This window comes from Pavona decussata, unplaced genomic scaffold (assembly GCF_977016875.1).
Source record: "Pavona decussata unplaced genomic scaffold, jaPavDecu1.1 SCAFFOLD_2, whole genome shotgun sequence".
NCBI classification, from domain to species: Eukaryota; Metazoa; Cnidaria; class Anthozoa; order Scleractinia; family Agariciidae; genus Pavona; species Pavona decussata.
The window spans coordinates 511,477-525,158 of record NW_028145426.1 but is presented as its reverse complement, the minus strand read 5'-3'; the positions used below and the strand labels follow the sequence as shown (position 1 = coordinate 525,158).

General features: G+C 36.7%; 1 protein-coding gene and 4 non-coding genes across 5 annotated transcripts in view; all 5 read left to right on the top strand.

The window, feature by feature from the left end:
• LOC146489856 (uncharacterized) overlaps positions 1–13,682 on the top strand; it is a 51,931-nt gene that overhangs the window by 19,698 nt on the left and 18,551 nt on the right. Inside the window, exon 12 of the mRNA XM_085115118.1 lies at positions 12,853–12,968. Coding sequence (XP_084971244.1) covers positions 12,853–12,968 — 116 coding nt within the window. The remainder of the gene's footprint in view (positions 1–12,852; positions 12,969–13,682) is intronic.
• Positions 7,504–7,576, top strand: Trnat-ggu (transfer RNA threonine (anticodon GGU)). The gene has a single exon. It is a non-coding gene; the product is annotated as a tRNA-Thr (tRNA).
• Positions 7,745–7,817, top strand: Trnat-ggu (transfer RNA threonine (anticodon GGU)). The gene has a single exon. It is a non-coding gene; the product is annotated as a tRNA-Thr (tRNA).
• On the top strand, positions 8,225–8,297 carry Trnat-ggu (transfer RNA threonine (anticodon GGU)). The gene has a single exon. It is a non-coding gene; the product is annotated as a tRNA-Thr (tRNA).
• Positions 8,475–8,547, top strand: Trnat-ggu (transfer RNA threonine (anticodon GGU)). The gene has a single exon. It is a non-coding gene; the product is annotated as a tRNA-Thr (tRNA).

The following is a 13,682-nucleotide window of genomic DNA, read 5'->3' as shown; positions in this document are numbered from 1 at the left end:
CAGGAACTGCAAAGGCTTGCAAGGAAGCACACGTAGGCATGGGTGGAACATCTGTAAGACGCGTAGAGTACGCAGGTAACGAGGAGACGCGCGAGAACACCACGGGAACTGCAGAGGCTCGCAAGGGAGCACACGTAGGCATGGGTGGAAAATCTGTAAGACACGTAGAGTACGCAGGTAACGAGGAGACGCGCGAGGACACCACGGGAACTGCAGAGGCTTGCAAGGGAGCACACGTAGGCATGGGTGGAAGATCTGTAAGACACGTAGAGTACGCAGGTAACGAGGAGACGCGCGAGGACACCACGGGAACTGCAGGGGCTTGAAAGGACGTGACAGAAAATTCAGGAAAACGTGAAGTGGGCGCAGGCAACGTTGATCCACGCGAGGACGTGTCGGGAAGAACAGAGACACGCGAAGACGTGACGTGGCCGGTCGAGACTCTCGTGGATGAGACGGAACACGTGGTTGGAGAAAGTGGCTGCGTGGAGCAAACCTGCGCTATCGACCCTAATTGCGTGGAAACAGCTTGAGGGTAGACAACTTGCGGACCAGCGTCGGATACGCTTGTAAAGTTTCCGTCAATGTCAATATTTCTGTTAAAACTATGCCGCTCAGGTGGATTTTCCTCAAACTGCAGACAAGAAAACTCGCGCTCTGCTAACTTGAACTCCAAATCTGCCAACTCTGTCCTTTCCCGGGCTTCCTCTGCCTCTTTCTCGGCGTCGAGCTTCGCTAGTTCTAGTTGATGTTGAAATTCGAATTGCTTTTGTTTCATTTCAAGCTCCAATAACTTGACTTTCATTGCTATTGTCCTTGATCGTTTTTGCTCAGTTTGTTTTTCGAATAGAGCCGCTTTTTCTGCCGCGATTTTGGCTTCGCGAAGTCTCGAGCTCGCTGCACTTAACTTGGAAATTCGACTGCTCTGCGATTTCACCGATCCTCGAGGCGATGAAGTGTCGACACGGAGTAATTCTTCTGACACTTGTTTATTAAAATACGAAGCAGCTTCGATCGCGAAATGTTCGATCCTTTCATCATACAGACGTTTTCTGACCTCTTGAGCCTCGTAAACGCCCTGGATTTTGTTAAGTTCCACGCTGCTGTCATTGAGAAGAGCTTTGGTCCGCGCGACGTTGTCTCCATAATTCCTAAATGCATCTGACAAGGTGGCTTGCAGATTCCGCACTTGCACCAAGTTAGCAAAGTCCGCGAGTAAATCATCAATTCGAGCGCACACTTTAGACATTGTGGCCACATAGCCTCCTGCAGACCGTTATAGACTGTTCAGCTTTTCGCGTACAACTCCTTCTTGGTCCTGCAGCGAATTAGGCATTCTACTCCTGGAACTCGCTCGGATGGAACTTGCATCATCAGCTTCGATAACGTCCATGATCTTCAATTGGTATTTTACAATGAAGTGGCAAGGGCCACGAAGAGACTCACAGGTTTCAATCAGCAATTTATTCACTCAAATCAAGGGATTTGGTAAAATACCTATCAGAGAAAGTACAGGAAACAACTAAGAACGACTATAAAAAGAATAAACGCGAAAATGACAACTGAAACCAAAAAACAGGACGACTGAAAAAACACTTACCAATTGCTGGATTTAGGTGGGTGAGTGATAAAATGAAAGTGTTGAAAATATTATATACCACTGAATTTACATATAGTGCGAAAAATTGTTCAGGAAGGAATGAAGGGTGCAGGACACAATTAACACGTATAAAGATGCGGAAAACAAAAACTACATAGAAAAGTGTAAATTAACAAAAACCGCAACAACCCGTTTGTGACGCTTTTACCTTTAATTAACGTAGTAAATACTTTTTTGTGACACTATTACCTTTGATGAACTAAGTAAATACCCGTTTGTGACGCTTTTACCTTTAATGAACTAAGTAAATACCCGTTTGTGACTCTAGTACCTTTGATGAACTAAGTAAATACTCTTTTGTGACGCTTGTACCTTTAATTAACGTAGTAAATACTTTTCTGTGACACTAATATCTTTGATGAACTAAATAAATACCCGTTTGTGACGCAAATACTTTTGATGAACAAAGTAAATACTCTTTTGTGACACTAATACCTTTGATGAACTAAGTAAATGCTCTTCTGTGACACTAATACCTTTGATGAACTAAGTAAATACCCATTTGTGACGTTAGTACCTTTAACTAACGTGATAAGTACTTTTTTGTGAAACTAATATCTTTCATGAACTAAGTAAATACCTGTTTGTGACGCTAATACTTTTGATAAACTAAGTAAATACCCGTTTGTGAAGATTGTACCTTTAAATAACGTAGGAAATACTTTTTTGTGACACTAATACCTTCGATGAACTAAGTAAATACCCGTTTGTAACGTTTGTACCTTTAACTAACGTAATAAATAGTTTTTTTTTCACACTAATATCTTTGATTTGCTAAGTAAATACCCGTTTGTGGCGCTAGTACCTTTAATGAACCAAGTAAATACCCGTTTGTGACGCAAATACCTCTGATGAACTAAGTAAATAATTTATTGTGACACTAATATCTTTGATGTCCTAAGTAAATACCCTTTTGTGACGCTAGTACCTTTGATGAACTAAGTAAATACCCGTTTGTAACGTTTGTACCTTTAACTAACGTAATAAATAGTTTTTTTTTCACACTAATATCTTTGATTTGCTAAGTAAATACCTGTTTGTGGCGCTAGTACCTTTAATGAACCAAGTAAATACCCGTTTGTGACGCAAATACCTCTGATGAACTAAGTAAATAATTTATTGTGACACTAATATCTTTGATCTCCTAAGTAAATACCCTTTTGTGACGCTAGTACCTTTGATGAACTAAGTAAATACCCGTTTGTGACGCTAGTACCTTTAATTAACGTAATAAATACTTTATTATGACACTAATATCTTTGATTAGCTAAGTAAATACCCGTTTGTGGCGCTAGTACCTTTAATGAACTAAGCAAATACCCGTTTGTGACGCTAGTACCTTTAATTAACGTAGTAAATACTCTTTTGTGACACTAATACCTTTGATGAACCAAGTAAATACCCGTTTGCGACGCTAATACCTTTGATGAACCAAGTAAATACCCGTTTGTGACGCTAGTACCTTTAACGAACTAAGGAAATACCCGTTTGTGACGCTGGTACCTTTGATGAACTAAGTAAATACACGTTTGTGACAATAGTACCTTTAATCAAAGTAGGAAATACTTTTTTGTGACACTAATTCCTTTGATGAACTAAGTAAATACCCGTTTTTGACACTAATACCTTTGATGAACTAGGTAAATACCCGTTTTTGACACTAATGCCTTTGATGAAGTAGGGAAGTTCCCGTTTGTGACGCAAGTGCCTTTAATTAAAGTAGCAAATACTTTTTTAGACACTAATACCTTTGATGAACTAAGTAAATACCCGTTTGTGACGCTAGTACCTTTGACGAACTAAGTAAATACCCGTTTGTGACGCTAGTACCTTTGATGAACTAATTAAATACCCGATTTTGACGCTTGTACCTTTGTCGAACTAAGTAAATACCCGTTTGTGACGCTGGTACCTTTGATGAACTAATTAAATACCCGATTTTGACGCTTGTACCTTTGTCGAACTAAGTAAATACTCTTTTGTGACGCTGGTACCTTTGTTGAACTAAGTAAATACCCGTTTGTGACGCTGGTACCTTTGATGAACCAATTAAATACCCGATTTTGACGCTTGTACCTTTGTCGAACTAAGTAAATACTCTTTTGTGACGCTGGTACCTTTGTCGAACTAAGTAAATACCCGTTTGTGACGCTAGTACCTTTGATGAACCAGGTAAAGCGAGGGCAACTTGCTGGGGCAACACCTACACCACCCATCTCAACAAAATTTGCACCGCCCAAAACGAATGTGTAAAAAATATATTCTTTGCTCACAAAAGAGAAAATGCTACTGCTTACTTCAATCTACTGGGAATTCTAACCATTGACAATGCATTCAAACTCAAGGTTGCCATTTTCACGTTCAAAATAATAAATGATCAAATATGTCTTGTTTTTGCAAACTTTATTTCCACAGCATCCTCTCGGCACTCGTACAATACTTGATTTTCATCTCGACAAAATTTTAGCAGACTAAAAATACGTACTAACTACGGTAAACACACATTTCGATTCGCAGCATCACAGATATGGGAAACAATAGACTGTAACATTAAGCAATCAAACTCCGCTTTTTCGTTTAAAACCAAATACAGGAAAAATTTGCTGATAAACCAAAAGTTATGTAGAGTTTTTCACCGTCATCCGTTCACTAAACACGCTCTTGTTCTTTTCCAAACCTTTCCAAATAATTTTCTCTTTCACCGAAATAATTTTCTTTTCCATCGTAAGCAGTGCCCAACTCGAAAGCAGCATGCTCCTTTAGGCACTGCTCACACTAAACCAAACAAATTTATCCTATTTCTTTTGAGTCCTCCTTTGTAATATGTATTGTATTGAATCTCGTTGTACGTGTGAAAAACTAAAAAAAATTGAATTGGAAAATTGAATTGATTGTGACTCTAGTACCTTTGATGAACTAAGTAAATACTCTTTTGTGACGCTTGTACCTTTAATTAACGTAGTAAATACCTTTCTGTGACACTAATATCTTTGATGAACTAAATAAATACCCGTTTGTGACGCAAATACTTTTGATGAACAAAGTAAATACTCTTTTGTGACGCTTGTACCTTTAATTAACGTAGTAAATACTTTTCTGTGACACTATTACCTTTGATGAACTAAGTAAATACCCGTTTGTGACGCTTTTACCTTTAATGAACTAAGTAAATATCCGTTTGTGACGCTAGTACCTTTAATTAACGTGATAAGTACTTTTTTGTGAAACTAATATCTTTCATGAACTAAGTAAATACCTGTTTGTGACGCTAATACTTTTGATAAACTAAGTAAGTACCCGTTTGTGAAGATTGTACCTTTAAATAACGTAGGAAATACTTTTTTGTGACACTAATACCTTCGATGAACTAAGTAAATACCCGTTTTCAACGTTTGTACCTTTAACTAACGTAATAAATAGTTTTTTTGTGACACTAATATCTTTGATTTGCTAAGTAAATACCCGTTTGTGGTGCTAGTACCTTTTATGAACTAAGCAAATACCCGTTTGTGACGCTAGTGCCTTTAATTAACATAGTAAATACTCTTTTGTGACACTAATACCTTTGATGAACCAAGTAAATACCCGTTTGTGACGCAAATACCTCTGATGAACTAAGTAAATAATTTATTGTGACACTAATATCTTTGATGTCCTAAGTAAATACCCTTTTGTGACGCTAGTACCTTTGATGAACTAAGTAAATACCCGTTTGTAACGTTTGTACCTTTAACTAACGTAATAAATAGTTTTTTTTTCACACTAATATCTTTGATTTGCTAAGTAAATACCTGTTTGTGGCGCTAGTACCTTTAATGAACCAAGTAAATACCCGTTTGTGACGCAAATACCTCTGATGAACTAAGTAAATAATTTATTGTGACACTAATATCTTTGATGTCCTAAGTAAATACCCTTTTGTGACGCTAGTACCTTTGATGTCCTAAGTAAATACCCTTTTGTGACGCTAGTACCTTTGATGAACTAAGTAAATACCCGTTTGTGACGCTAGTACCTTTAATTAACGTAGTAAATACTTTATTATGACACTAATATCTTTGATTAGCTAAGTAAATACCCGTTTGTGGCGCTAGTACCTTTAATGAACTAAGCAAGTACCCGTTTGTGACGCTAGTACCTTTAATTAACGTAGTAAATACTCTTTTGTGACACTAATACCCTTGATGAACCAAGTAAATACCCGTTTGTGACGCTGGTACCTTCGATGAACTAAGTAAATACCCGTTTGTAACGTTTGTACCTTTAACTAACGCAATAAATAGTTTTTTTGTGACACTAATACCTTTGATTAACGAAGTAAATACCCGTTTGTGACGCTTTTACCTTTAATTAACGTAGTAGATACTTTTTTGTGACACTATTACCTTTGATGAACTAAGTAAATACCCGTTTGTGACGCTTTTACCTTTAATTAACGTAGTAAATACTTTTTTGTGACACTATTACCTTTGATGAACTAAGTAAATACCCGTTTGTGACGCTTTTACCTTTAATTAACGAAGTAAATACTTTTTTGTGACACTATTACCTTTGATGAACTAAGTAAATACCCGTTTGTGACGCTTTTACCTTTAATGAACTAAGTGAATATCCGTTTGTGACGCTAGTACCTTTAATTAACGTGAGAAGTACTTTTTTGTGAAACTAATATCTTTCATGAACTAAGTAAATACCTGTTTGTGACGCTAATACTTTTGATAAACTAAGTAAATACCCGTTTGTGAAGATTGTACCTTTAAATAACGTAGGAAATACTTTTTTGTGACACTAATACCTTCGATGAACTAAGTAAATACCCGTTTGTAACATTTGTACCTTTAACTAACGTAATAAATAGTTTTTTGGTGACACTAATACCTTTGATTAACGAAGTAAATACCCGTTTGTGACGCTAATACTTTTAATGAACTAAGTAAATACCCGTTTGTGACGCTTTTACCTTTAATTAACATAGTAAATACTCTTTTGTGACACTAATACCTTTGATGAACCAAGTAAATACCCGTTTGTGACGCTTTTATCTTTAATTAACGTAATAAATACCTTTTTATGACACTAATATCTTTGATAAACTAAGTAAATACTCGTTTTGTGACGATGGTACCTTTGGTGAACTAAGTAAACACCCGTTTGTGACGCTAGTATTTTTAATTAATGTAGTAAATACTTTTTTTGTGACACTAATACCTTTCATGAACTAAGTAAATACCCGTATGCGATTCTAGTACCTTTAATTAACGTAGTAAATACTTTTTTTGTGAATATAATACCTTTGATAAGCTAAGTAAATACCCGTTTGTGACGCTAGTAACTTTGCTGAACTAAGTATAAACTCTTTTGTGACGCTAGTACCTTTGATGAACTAAGTAAATACTCTTTTTTGACGCTAGTAACTTTAATGGACTAAGTAAATACACGTTTGTGATGCTAGTACCTTTGATGAACTAAGTAAATACTTTTTTGTGGCGCAAGTACCTTAAATTAACTTTGTAAATATATTTTTGTGAAACTAATACCTTTGATGAACCAAGTAAATACCCGTTTGTGACACTCTTACTTTTGATGAACTAGGTAAATTCCTGTTTGTGACGCTAGTACCTTTGATGAACTAGGTAAATTCCCGTTTGTGACCCAAGTATTTTTAATTAGCGTAGTAAATACTTTTTTGTGACAGTAATGCCTTTGATGAACAAAGTAAATGCCCGTTTGTGACGCAAGTGCCTTTAATTATAGTTATATATGAATTATTTCATATACTTTACATCGTTTCACTCCTCTCACGGGAAAATGGGAACCTACAATTGACCTTGCTCCCAATGTGTGGCTTCATAGCTCAGTTGGTAGAGCATCGCACCGGTAACGCGGAGGTCACGGGTTCGAATCCCGTTGAAGCCTGAATTTTTTTTCAGGCTTCCAATTTCCAATTGCATAAATTGGAAAATTCACTGCGATGATCACTTCTCACTTTCATCTTTCATATATGAATTATTTCATATACTTTACATCGTTTCACTCCTCTCACGGGAAAATGGGAACCTACAATTGACCTTGCTCCCAATGTGTGGCTTCATAGCTCAGTTGGTAGAGCATCGCACCGGTAACGCGGAGGTCACGGGTTCGAATCCCGTTGAAGCCTGAATTTTTTTCAGGCTTCCAATTTCCAATTGCATAAATTGGAAAATTCACTGCGATGATCACTTCTCACTTTCATCTTTCATATATGAATTATTTCATATACTTTACATCGTTTCACTCCTCTCACGGGAAAATGGGAACCTACAATTGACCTTGCTCCCAATGTGTGGCTTCATAGCTCAGTTGGTAGAGCATCGCACCGGTAACGCGGAGTTCACGGGTTCGAATCCCGTTGAAGCCTGAATTTTTTTCAGGCTTCCAATTTCCAATTGCATAAATTGGAAAATTCACTGCGATGATCACTTCTCACTTTCATCTTTCATATATGAATTATTTCATATACTTTACATCGTTTCACTCCTCTCACGGGAAAATGGGAACCTACAATTGACCTTGCTCCCAATGTGTGGCTTCATAGCTCAGTTGGTAGAGCATCGCACCGGTAACGCGGAGGTCACGGGTTCGAATCCCGTTGAAGCCTGAATTTTTTTCAGGCTTCCAATTTCCAATTGCATAAATTGGAAAATTCACTGCGATGATCACTTCTCACTTTCATCTATATCCGCAGTTCATATATGAATTATTTCATATACTTTACATCGTTTCACTCCTCTCACGGGAAAATGGGAACCTACAATTGACCTTGCTCCCAATGTGTGGCTTCATAGCTCAGTTGGTAGAGCATCGCACCGGTAACGCGGAGGTCACGGGTTCGAATCCCGTTGAAGCCTGAATTTTTTTTCAGGCTTCCAATTTCCAATTGCATAAATTGGAAAATTCACTGCGATGATCACTTCTCACTTTCATTTAATTATAGTAGTAAGTACTTTTTTGTGACACTAAATAATACCTTGATGAACTAAGTAAATACCTGTTTGTGACGCTAGTACCTTTAATACTAGTACTAATACTCTTTTGTGACACTACATTTTATGAACCTAGTAAATTCATTTCTGTGACGCTAATATCTTTTAATGAATCAGGAAAATACCCGTTTTGGATAGTTGTACCTTAACTATACCTTTTTGTACTCTGCTGTGACGCTAGTACCTTTAATTTAATTAAAGTAGTAAATATTTTTTGTGACACAAATACCTTTGATAAACTAAGTAAATACTCTTTTGTGACGCTAGTACCTTTGATGAACTAAGTTAATACCCGTTTGTGACGCTAGTACCTTTAAGTAACGTAGTAAATACTTTTTTGTGGCACTAATACCTTTAATAAACTAAGTAAATACCCGTTTGTGACGCTAATACCTTTGATGAACTAGGTAAATACCTGTTTGTGACGCTTGCACCTTTGATGAACTAAGTAAATACTCTTTTGTGACGCTAGTACCTTTAATTAACGTTGGTAGTAAATACTTTTTTGTGTCACCGATATCTTTGATGAACTAAGTAAATACCCGTTTGTGACGCTTGTACCTTTGATGAACTAAGTAAATACTCTTTTGTGGCGCAAGTACCTTTAATTCATGTAGTAAATACCTTTTTGTTACACTAATACCTTTGATGAACTAAGTAAATACCCGTTTGATGTTTTTTTTTTCTTTTCGTGGCACTAATATCTTTAATGAACTAAGTAAATACTCTTTTGTGACGTTAGTACCTTTAATTAATGTAATAAATACTTTTTTGGGGTGCTAATATTACATTAGCCGCCATAACGGGAAAAAGAAAAAGAAGGACGTAAAATCAACTCAACGAAAAAGGTATTCTTAAAAGAAAAAAACTAGTAGGTGTGGTGTCTGGTAAATCCTTCCATTTACGGAGACTAAGGGGCAACTTTTCTTTCAGGACGGATATTTTCCAAGAGTTCGACTTCGATTCGCCTCCCTCGCAAATTGCTCGTGTCGTTCGGGAGGAACGATTGCGTGACGAGCCAAAAGAACGTCTGCGAGAGAGGCTGCACTTCGATAGGCAGAACTGCTCATTTCAGCAAACATCAAACGTAAGCATGAAAACCTTTAAACGAGCTTACCCCAAAAATCCAAGTAAACGACATGACTGAAAGAATAGGAAATTCCACAGTGCGATAAATCTACTTCGGTGTCAAACGTTATCGACTCAGTTACGATCAGGAGGTCAACACTTATTTACATACAGCCGAACACAACACTTGACGCATTTCTATCTCCGGCCGCAAAATGTAAACGTTTAATTAACTTTAAATATTCAAGGTAAGTCCGTGGGTTAAAGGCGAAGGGTAAAATAGGAAACTAAAACTTAAGCTTTGCAGTAAATATCATTCGGGGTCCAGTGTGAGCGATAAGATCGCTTCACCAGAACAAATGTAATCACTGAAAATTTGCTTATGCATAGGGACAATCATCGAAACGCTTGACGTTTTTCTCTATTTACTTTTCGCTTGGATGAAGCCAAAATAGCAACTTTAGCAAGATTGAAAGCTTCTTCCGATGTTATAAAACGCTGACAACAGCCGTCGTTTTAACGTAGAAAGGAATATTACCATGTGACACTATACTTTTTGATCAACGTACTGAATACTTTGATGTGATACTAATACTTTTGGTAAACGTAATAAGTACTCGTTTGTGACACTGTACCTTTGATGCACGAAGCAAATACACTTTTGGGACGCTAGTATCCTTTAATGAATGAAGTGAATACTTTTTTGTGACGCCAGTACCTTTATTTTGAACTTTTCATGAATGAAGTAAATAACCTTAAGTGACGCTACCACCTTTGGAGATTATATTAAGTATCCGTTTTAGTAAAAAAACTTTTGTTACAATAATATCTTTAGGTAATTTTAGTAAATTGTCTATTTAATTTCTTTGATGATTTAACTTGATACTCTTATGCGAAAAAGGAAATTCATTCATTATTCATCCACTAATGTCTGATGCTTTTGATGAATATAGAGTATACTTTGCTCTATTGTAAATATCATTCGGGGTCCAGTGTGAGCGATAAGATCGCTTCACCAGAACAAATGTAATCACTGAAAATTTGCTTATGCATAGGGACAATCATCGAAACGCTTGACGTTTTTCTCTATTTACTTTTCGCTTGGATGAAGCCAAAATAGCAACTTTAGCAAGATTGAAAGCTTCTTCCGATGTTATAAAACGCTGACAACAGCCGTCGTTTTAACGTAGAAAGGAATATTACCATGTGACACTATACTTTTTGATCAACGTACTGAATACTTTGATGTGATACTAATACTTTTGGTAAACGTAATAAGTACTCGTTTGTGACACTGTACCTTTGATGCACGAAGCAAATACACTTTTGGGACGCTAGTATCCTTTAATGAATGAAGTGAATACTTTTTTGTGACGCCAGTACCTTTATTTTGAACTTTTCATGAATGAAGTAAATAACCTTAAGTGACGCTACCACCTTTGGAGATTATATTAAGTATCCGTTTTAGTAAAAAAACTTTTGTTACAATAATATCTTTAGGTAATTTTAGTAAATTGTCTATTTAATTTCTTTGATGATTTAACTTGATACTCTTATGCGAAAAAGGAAATTCATTCATTATTCATCCACTAATGTCTGATGCTTTTGATGAATATAGAGTATACTTTGCTCTATTGTCACACCAATACCTTTCATACATGAATTAAATGTAACAAGTCACATATATGTCTTATTGTATGAAGTAGTTAGGCATGTGCAATTCTTAATACCCTTATATTAGTGAATTAGCTAAATGCTGTAGTCTTTTGGTTACAATAATACCTTAAATGGATGAAGCAAACTGGTTTTGTAAGACCAATAGTCTTAGTAAATAAAGTAAATAGTCTTTAAGTCACCTTAATACCTTCGCAAATTAAAGCAGACAGGATTTTGTAACTCTAACGAATACCATTTGTAATTAGTTAAAAAAATTTAAATGACACTAATAGACCTTTTTCATAAATGGCGGCCGATTTATTATTCTTTTCAATATATGTTAGTTAGCCCTACTAACCTCATTTCAGAGTAAAAATTCTTTTGAATTTTGCACATGCTGACGAGGCTAGTAGGGCTAATTTTCATGAAAACAAAAGAATAATTTATCGGCTGCCAGTTATGAAAAAGGTCTATACCTTTGATTTACGAACTTGATACTCCTTTAGGACTCTTTACCATAGATTCTTGAAGCAAATAAGCTTTTGTTACTCAAATACTTTTAATATTCTTACCCAACACTAGTACCTTTACTGAATGACTTAAAAGTCAAATTAATACCTTTAATAATTGAAGTAAATAATCTCAGTTTAAGACGTTAGACAGATTTCCTTTTGCAGACTAATTGCATAATAACAATTTCATTGGTTTAACGTAGTTAGACTTACCTAAAGTAAACTTGCGCGGCCTTTGGTTGGTTTCGATCCGTTGGTTAAGAACTTTCTAGAAATGAACTGATATTTCTGTTTCACGTCCATCGGCGTGCTACCAACTTTCTTGTTCAAATCAAAATTAATTGATTGTAATTTCTTTCTTGTTTTTGGTACAAATATATTGTAGCAGTAGTAGTTGTTGTTGTTGCTTCAAGGCGAAATGAAAATTGCTCTATCTCAATGACTTAAATGACTTTTAGTTTGTCGCATTAACCGTCGATGAGTAGAGTTAGTACCCACTTATGCTACACTCCAATGTCGTCTTTTCCCGCCTGATCCTTAACCGTTTGACGTAATTAAAGTCCTTTCATTCACACTGGTATCTATGACGATTGTGTTTGAGGTAATATATCAAACACGAGACACAGTGTTTCATCACACATCAAACACCGAGAAGAGAGTTGAAAATACGACGCGTAGCGGAGTATTTTTGACAAACTTCGAGGTTTTTGATTTTGTGATGAAACACTGTGACGAGTGTTTGATACAACTTCTCAAACAAACTGATTTTGAAGGAGAAATTAAGGATGCAAAACGAGGAGTTTTTCATCAGATATCCAAACACGTCACGGTGCATGATTTCCTTTGTCTTTGGCTTTTGAATTATTAATGAGTTTGAGAAGAATGGTTATAATCACTGTAGCCCTTGGTAAAATTAATATGTTTGTTTCTTTAGGGAAGTTAGAAGGCTGTGGCCTCTGAATGACAGTCCGAACGCGACTGACTTTGTTCTACTGACGTCATTTCCGCAAAGAAGAATCAGCGACTTGGAAAGCAGTTTAGAGACAGCAGGTGAGGTGGCACAGTGCAGAGTATTACCGCTATGTAATGATATGAAAGCAATCCTAGAATAATGAGTGATTAATCAGGGAAAAACGTATCTTGCTGTTGTGAAGGCATCATGCAGTTACAAAAAGAAATACTCTGTGAAAACATTTTTGGGATGGTCACGACATGATTGGGCTATCATCAACGCGGTCGCGTTTGTAGGTCCCAAAGGCTTAGTTCGTTTCGTAGGATGCCAAACTCAAAACTGCAAACGTAGCGAGTCTGCACATATCTGTGCACCTTCACCCATTGACCACACACACGCAATTTGGTGCTGCACATTTCCTCGTGCAGTTACAGGATAATAGGTCCAAGATGGCTTCTGATGCCATCCATCCAGTCGATGACTAACTTTTCAACTCCTCCTTTTTGCTCCATCTTCCATCCCACGTCCAATAGGGGTTGAAACTTGTGGATCCTGCTGCAAGCAACGTTTCCAAATTCCTGCTTAATAGTTTCCTCGCTTGCAATCTCTGCGTGGAAAAGCCTGGTAACTCTCTACATCTCCTTTCTTTGCACAAAAAAGGCAACAAACCTTTAGTGACAATAGAAGGCGTCTGGTTGGCCGCGTTGATCTCTCGAACCCCATCTGGTCTACAGGTCTTTTGTAGAAATCTGACTTCAGATCTGTGGTTGGTAAATGTATTTTATGAGTTTCATTTTCGCCGTTGGTTTCAA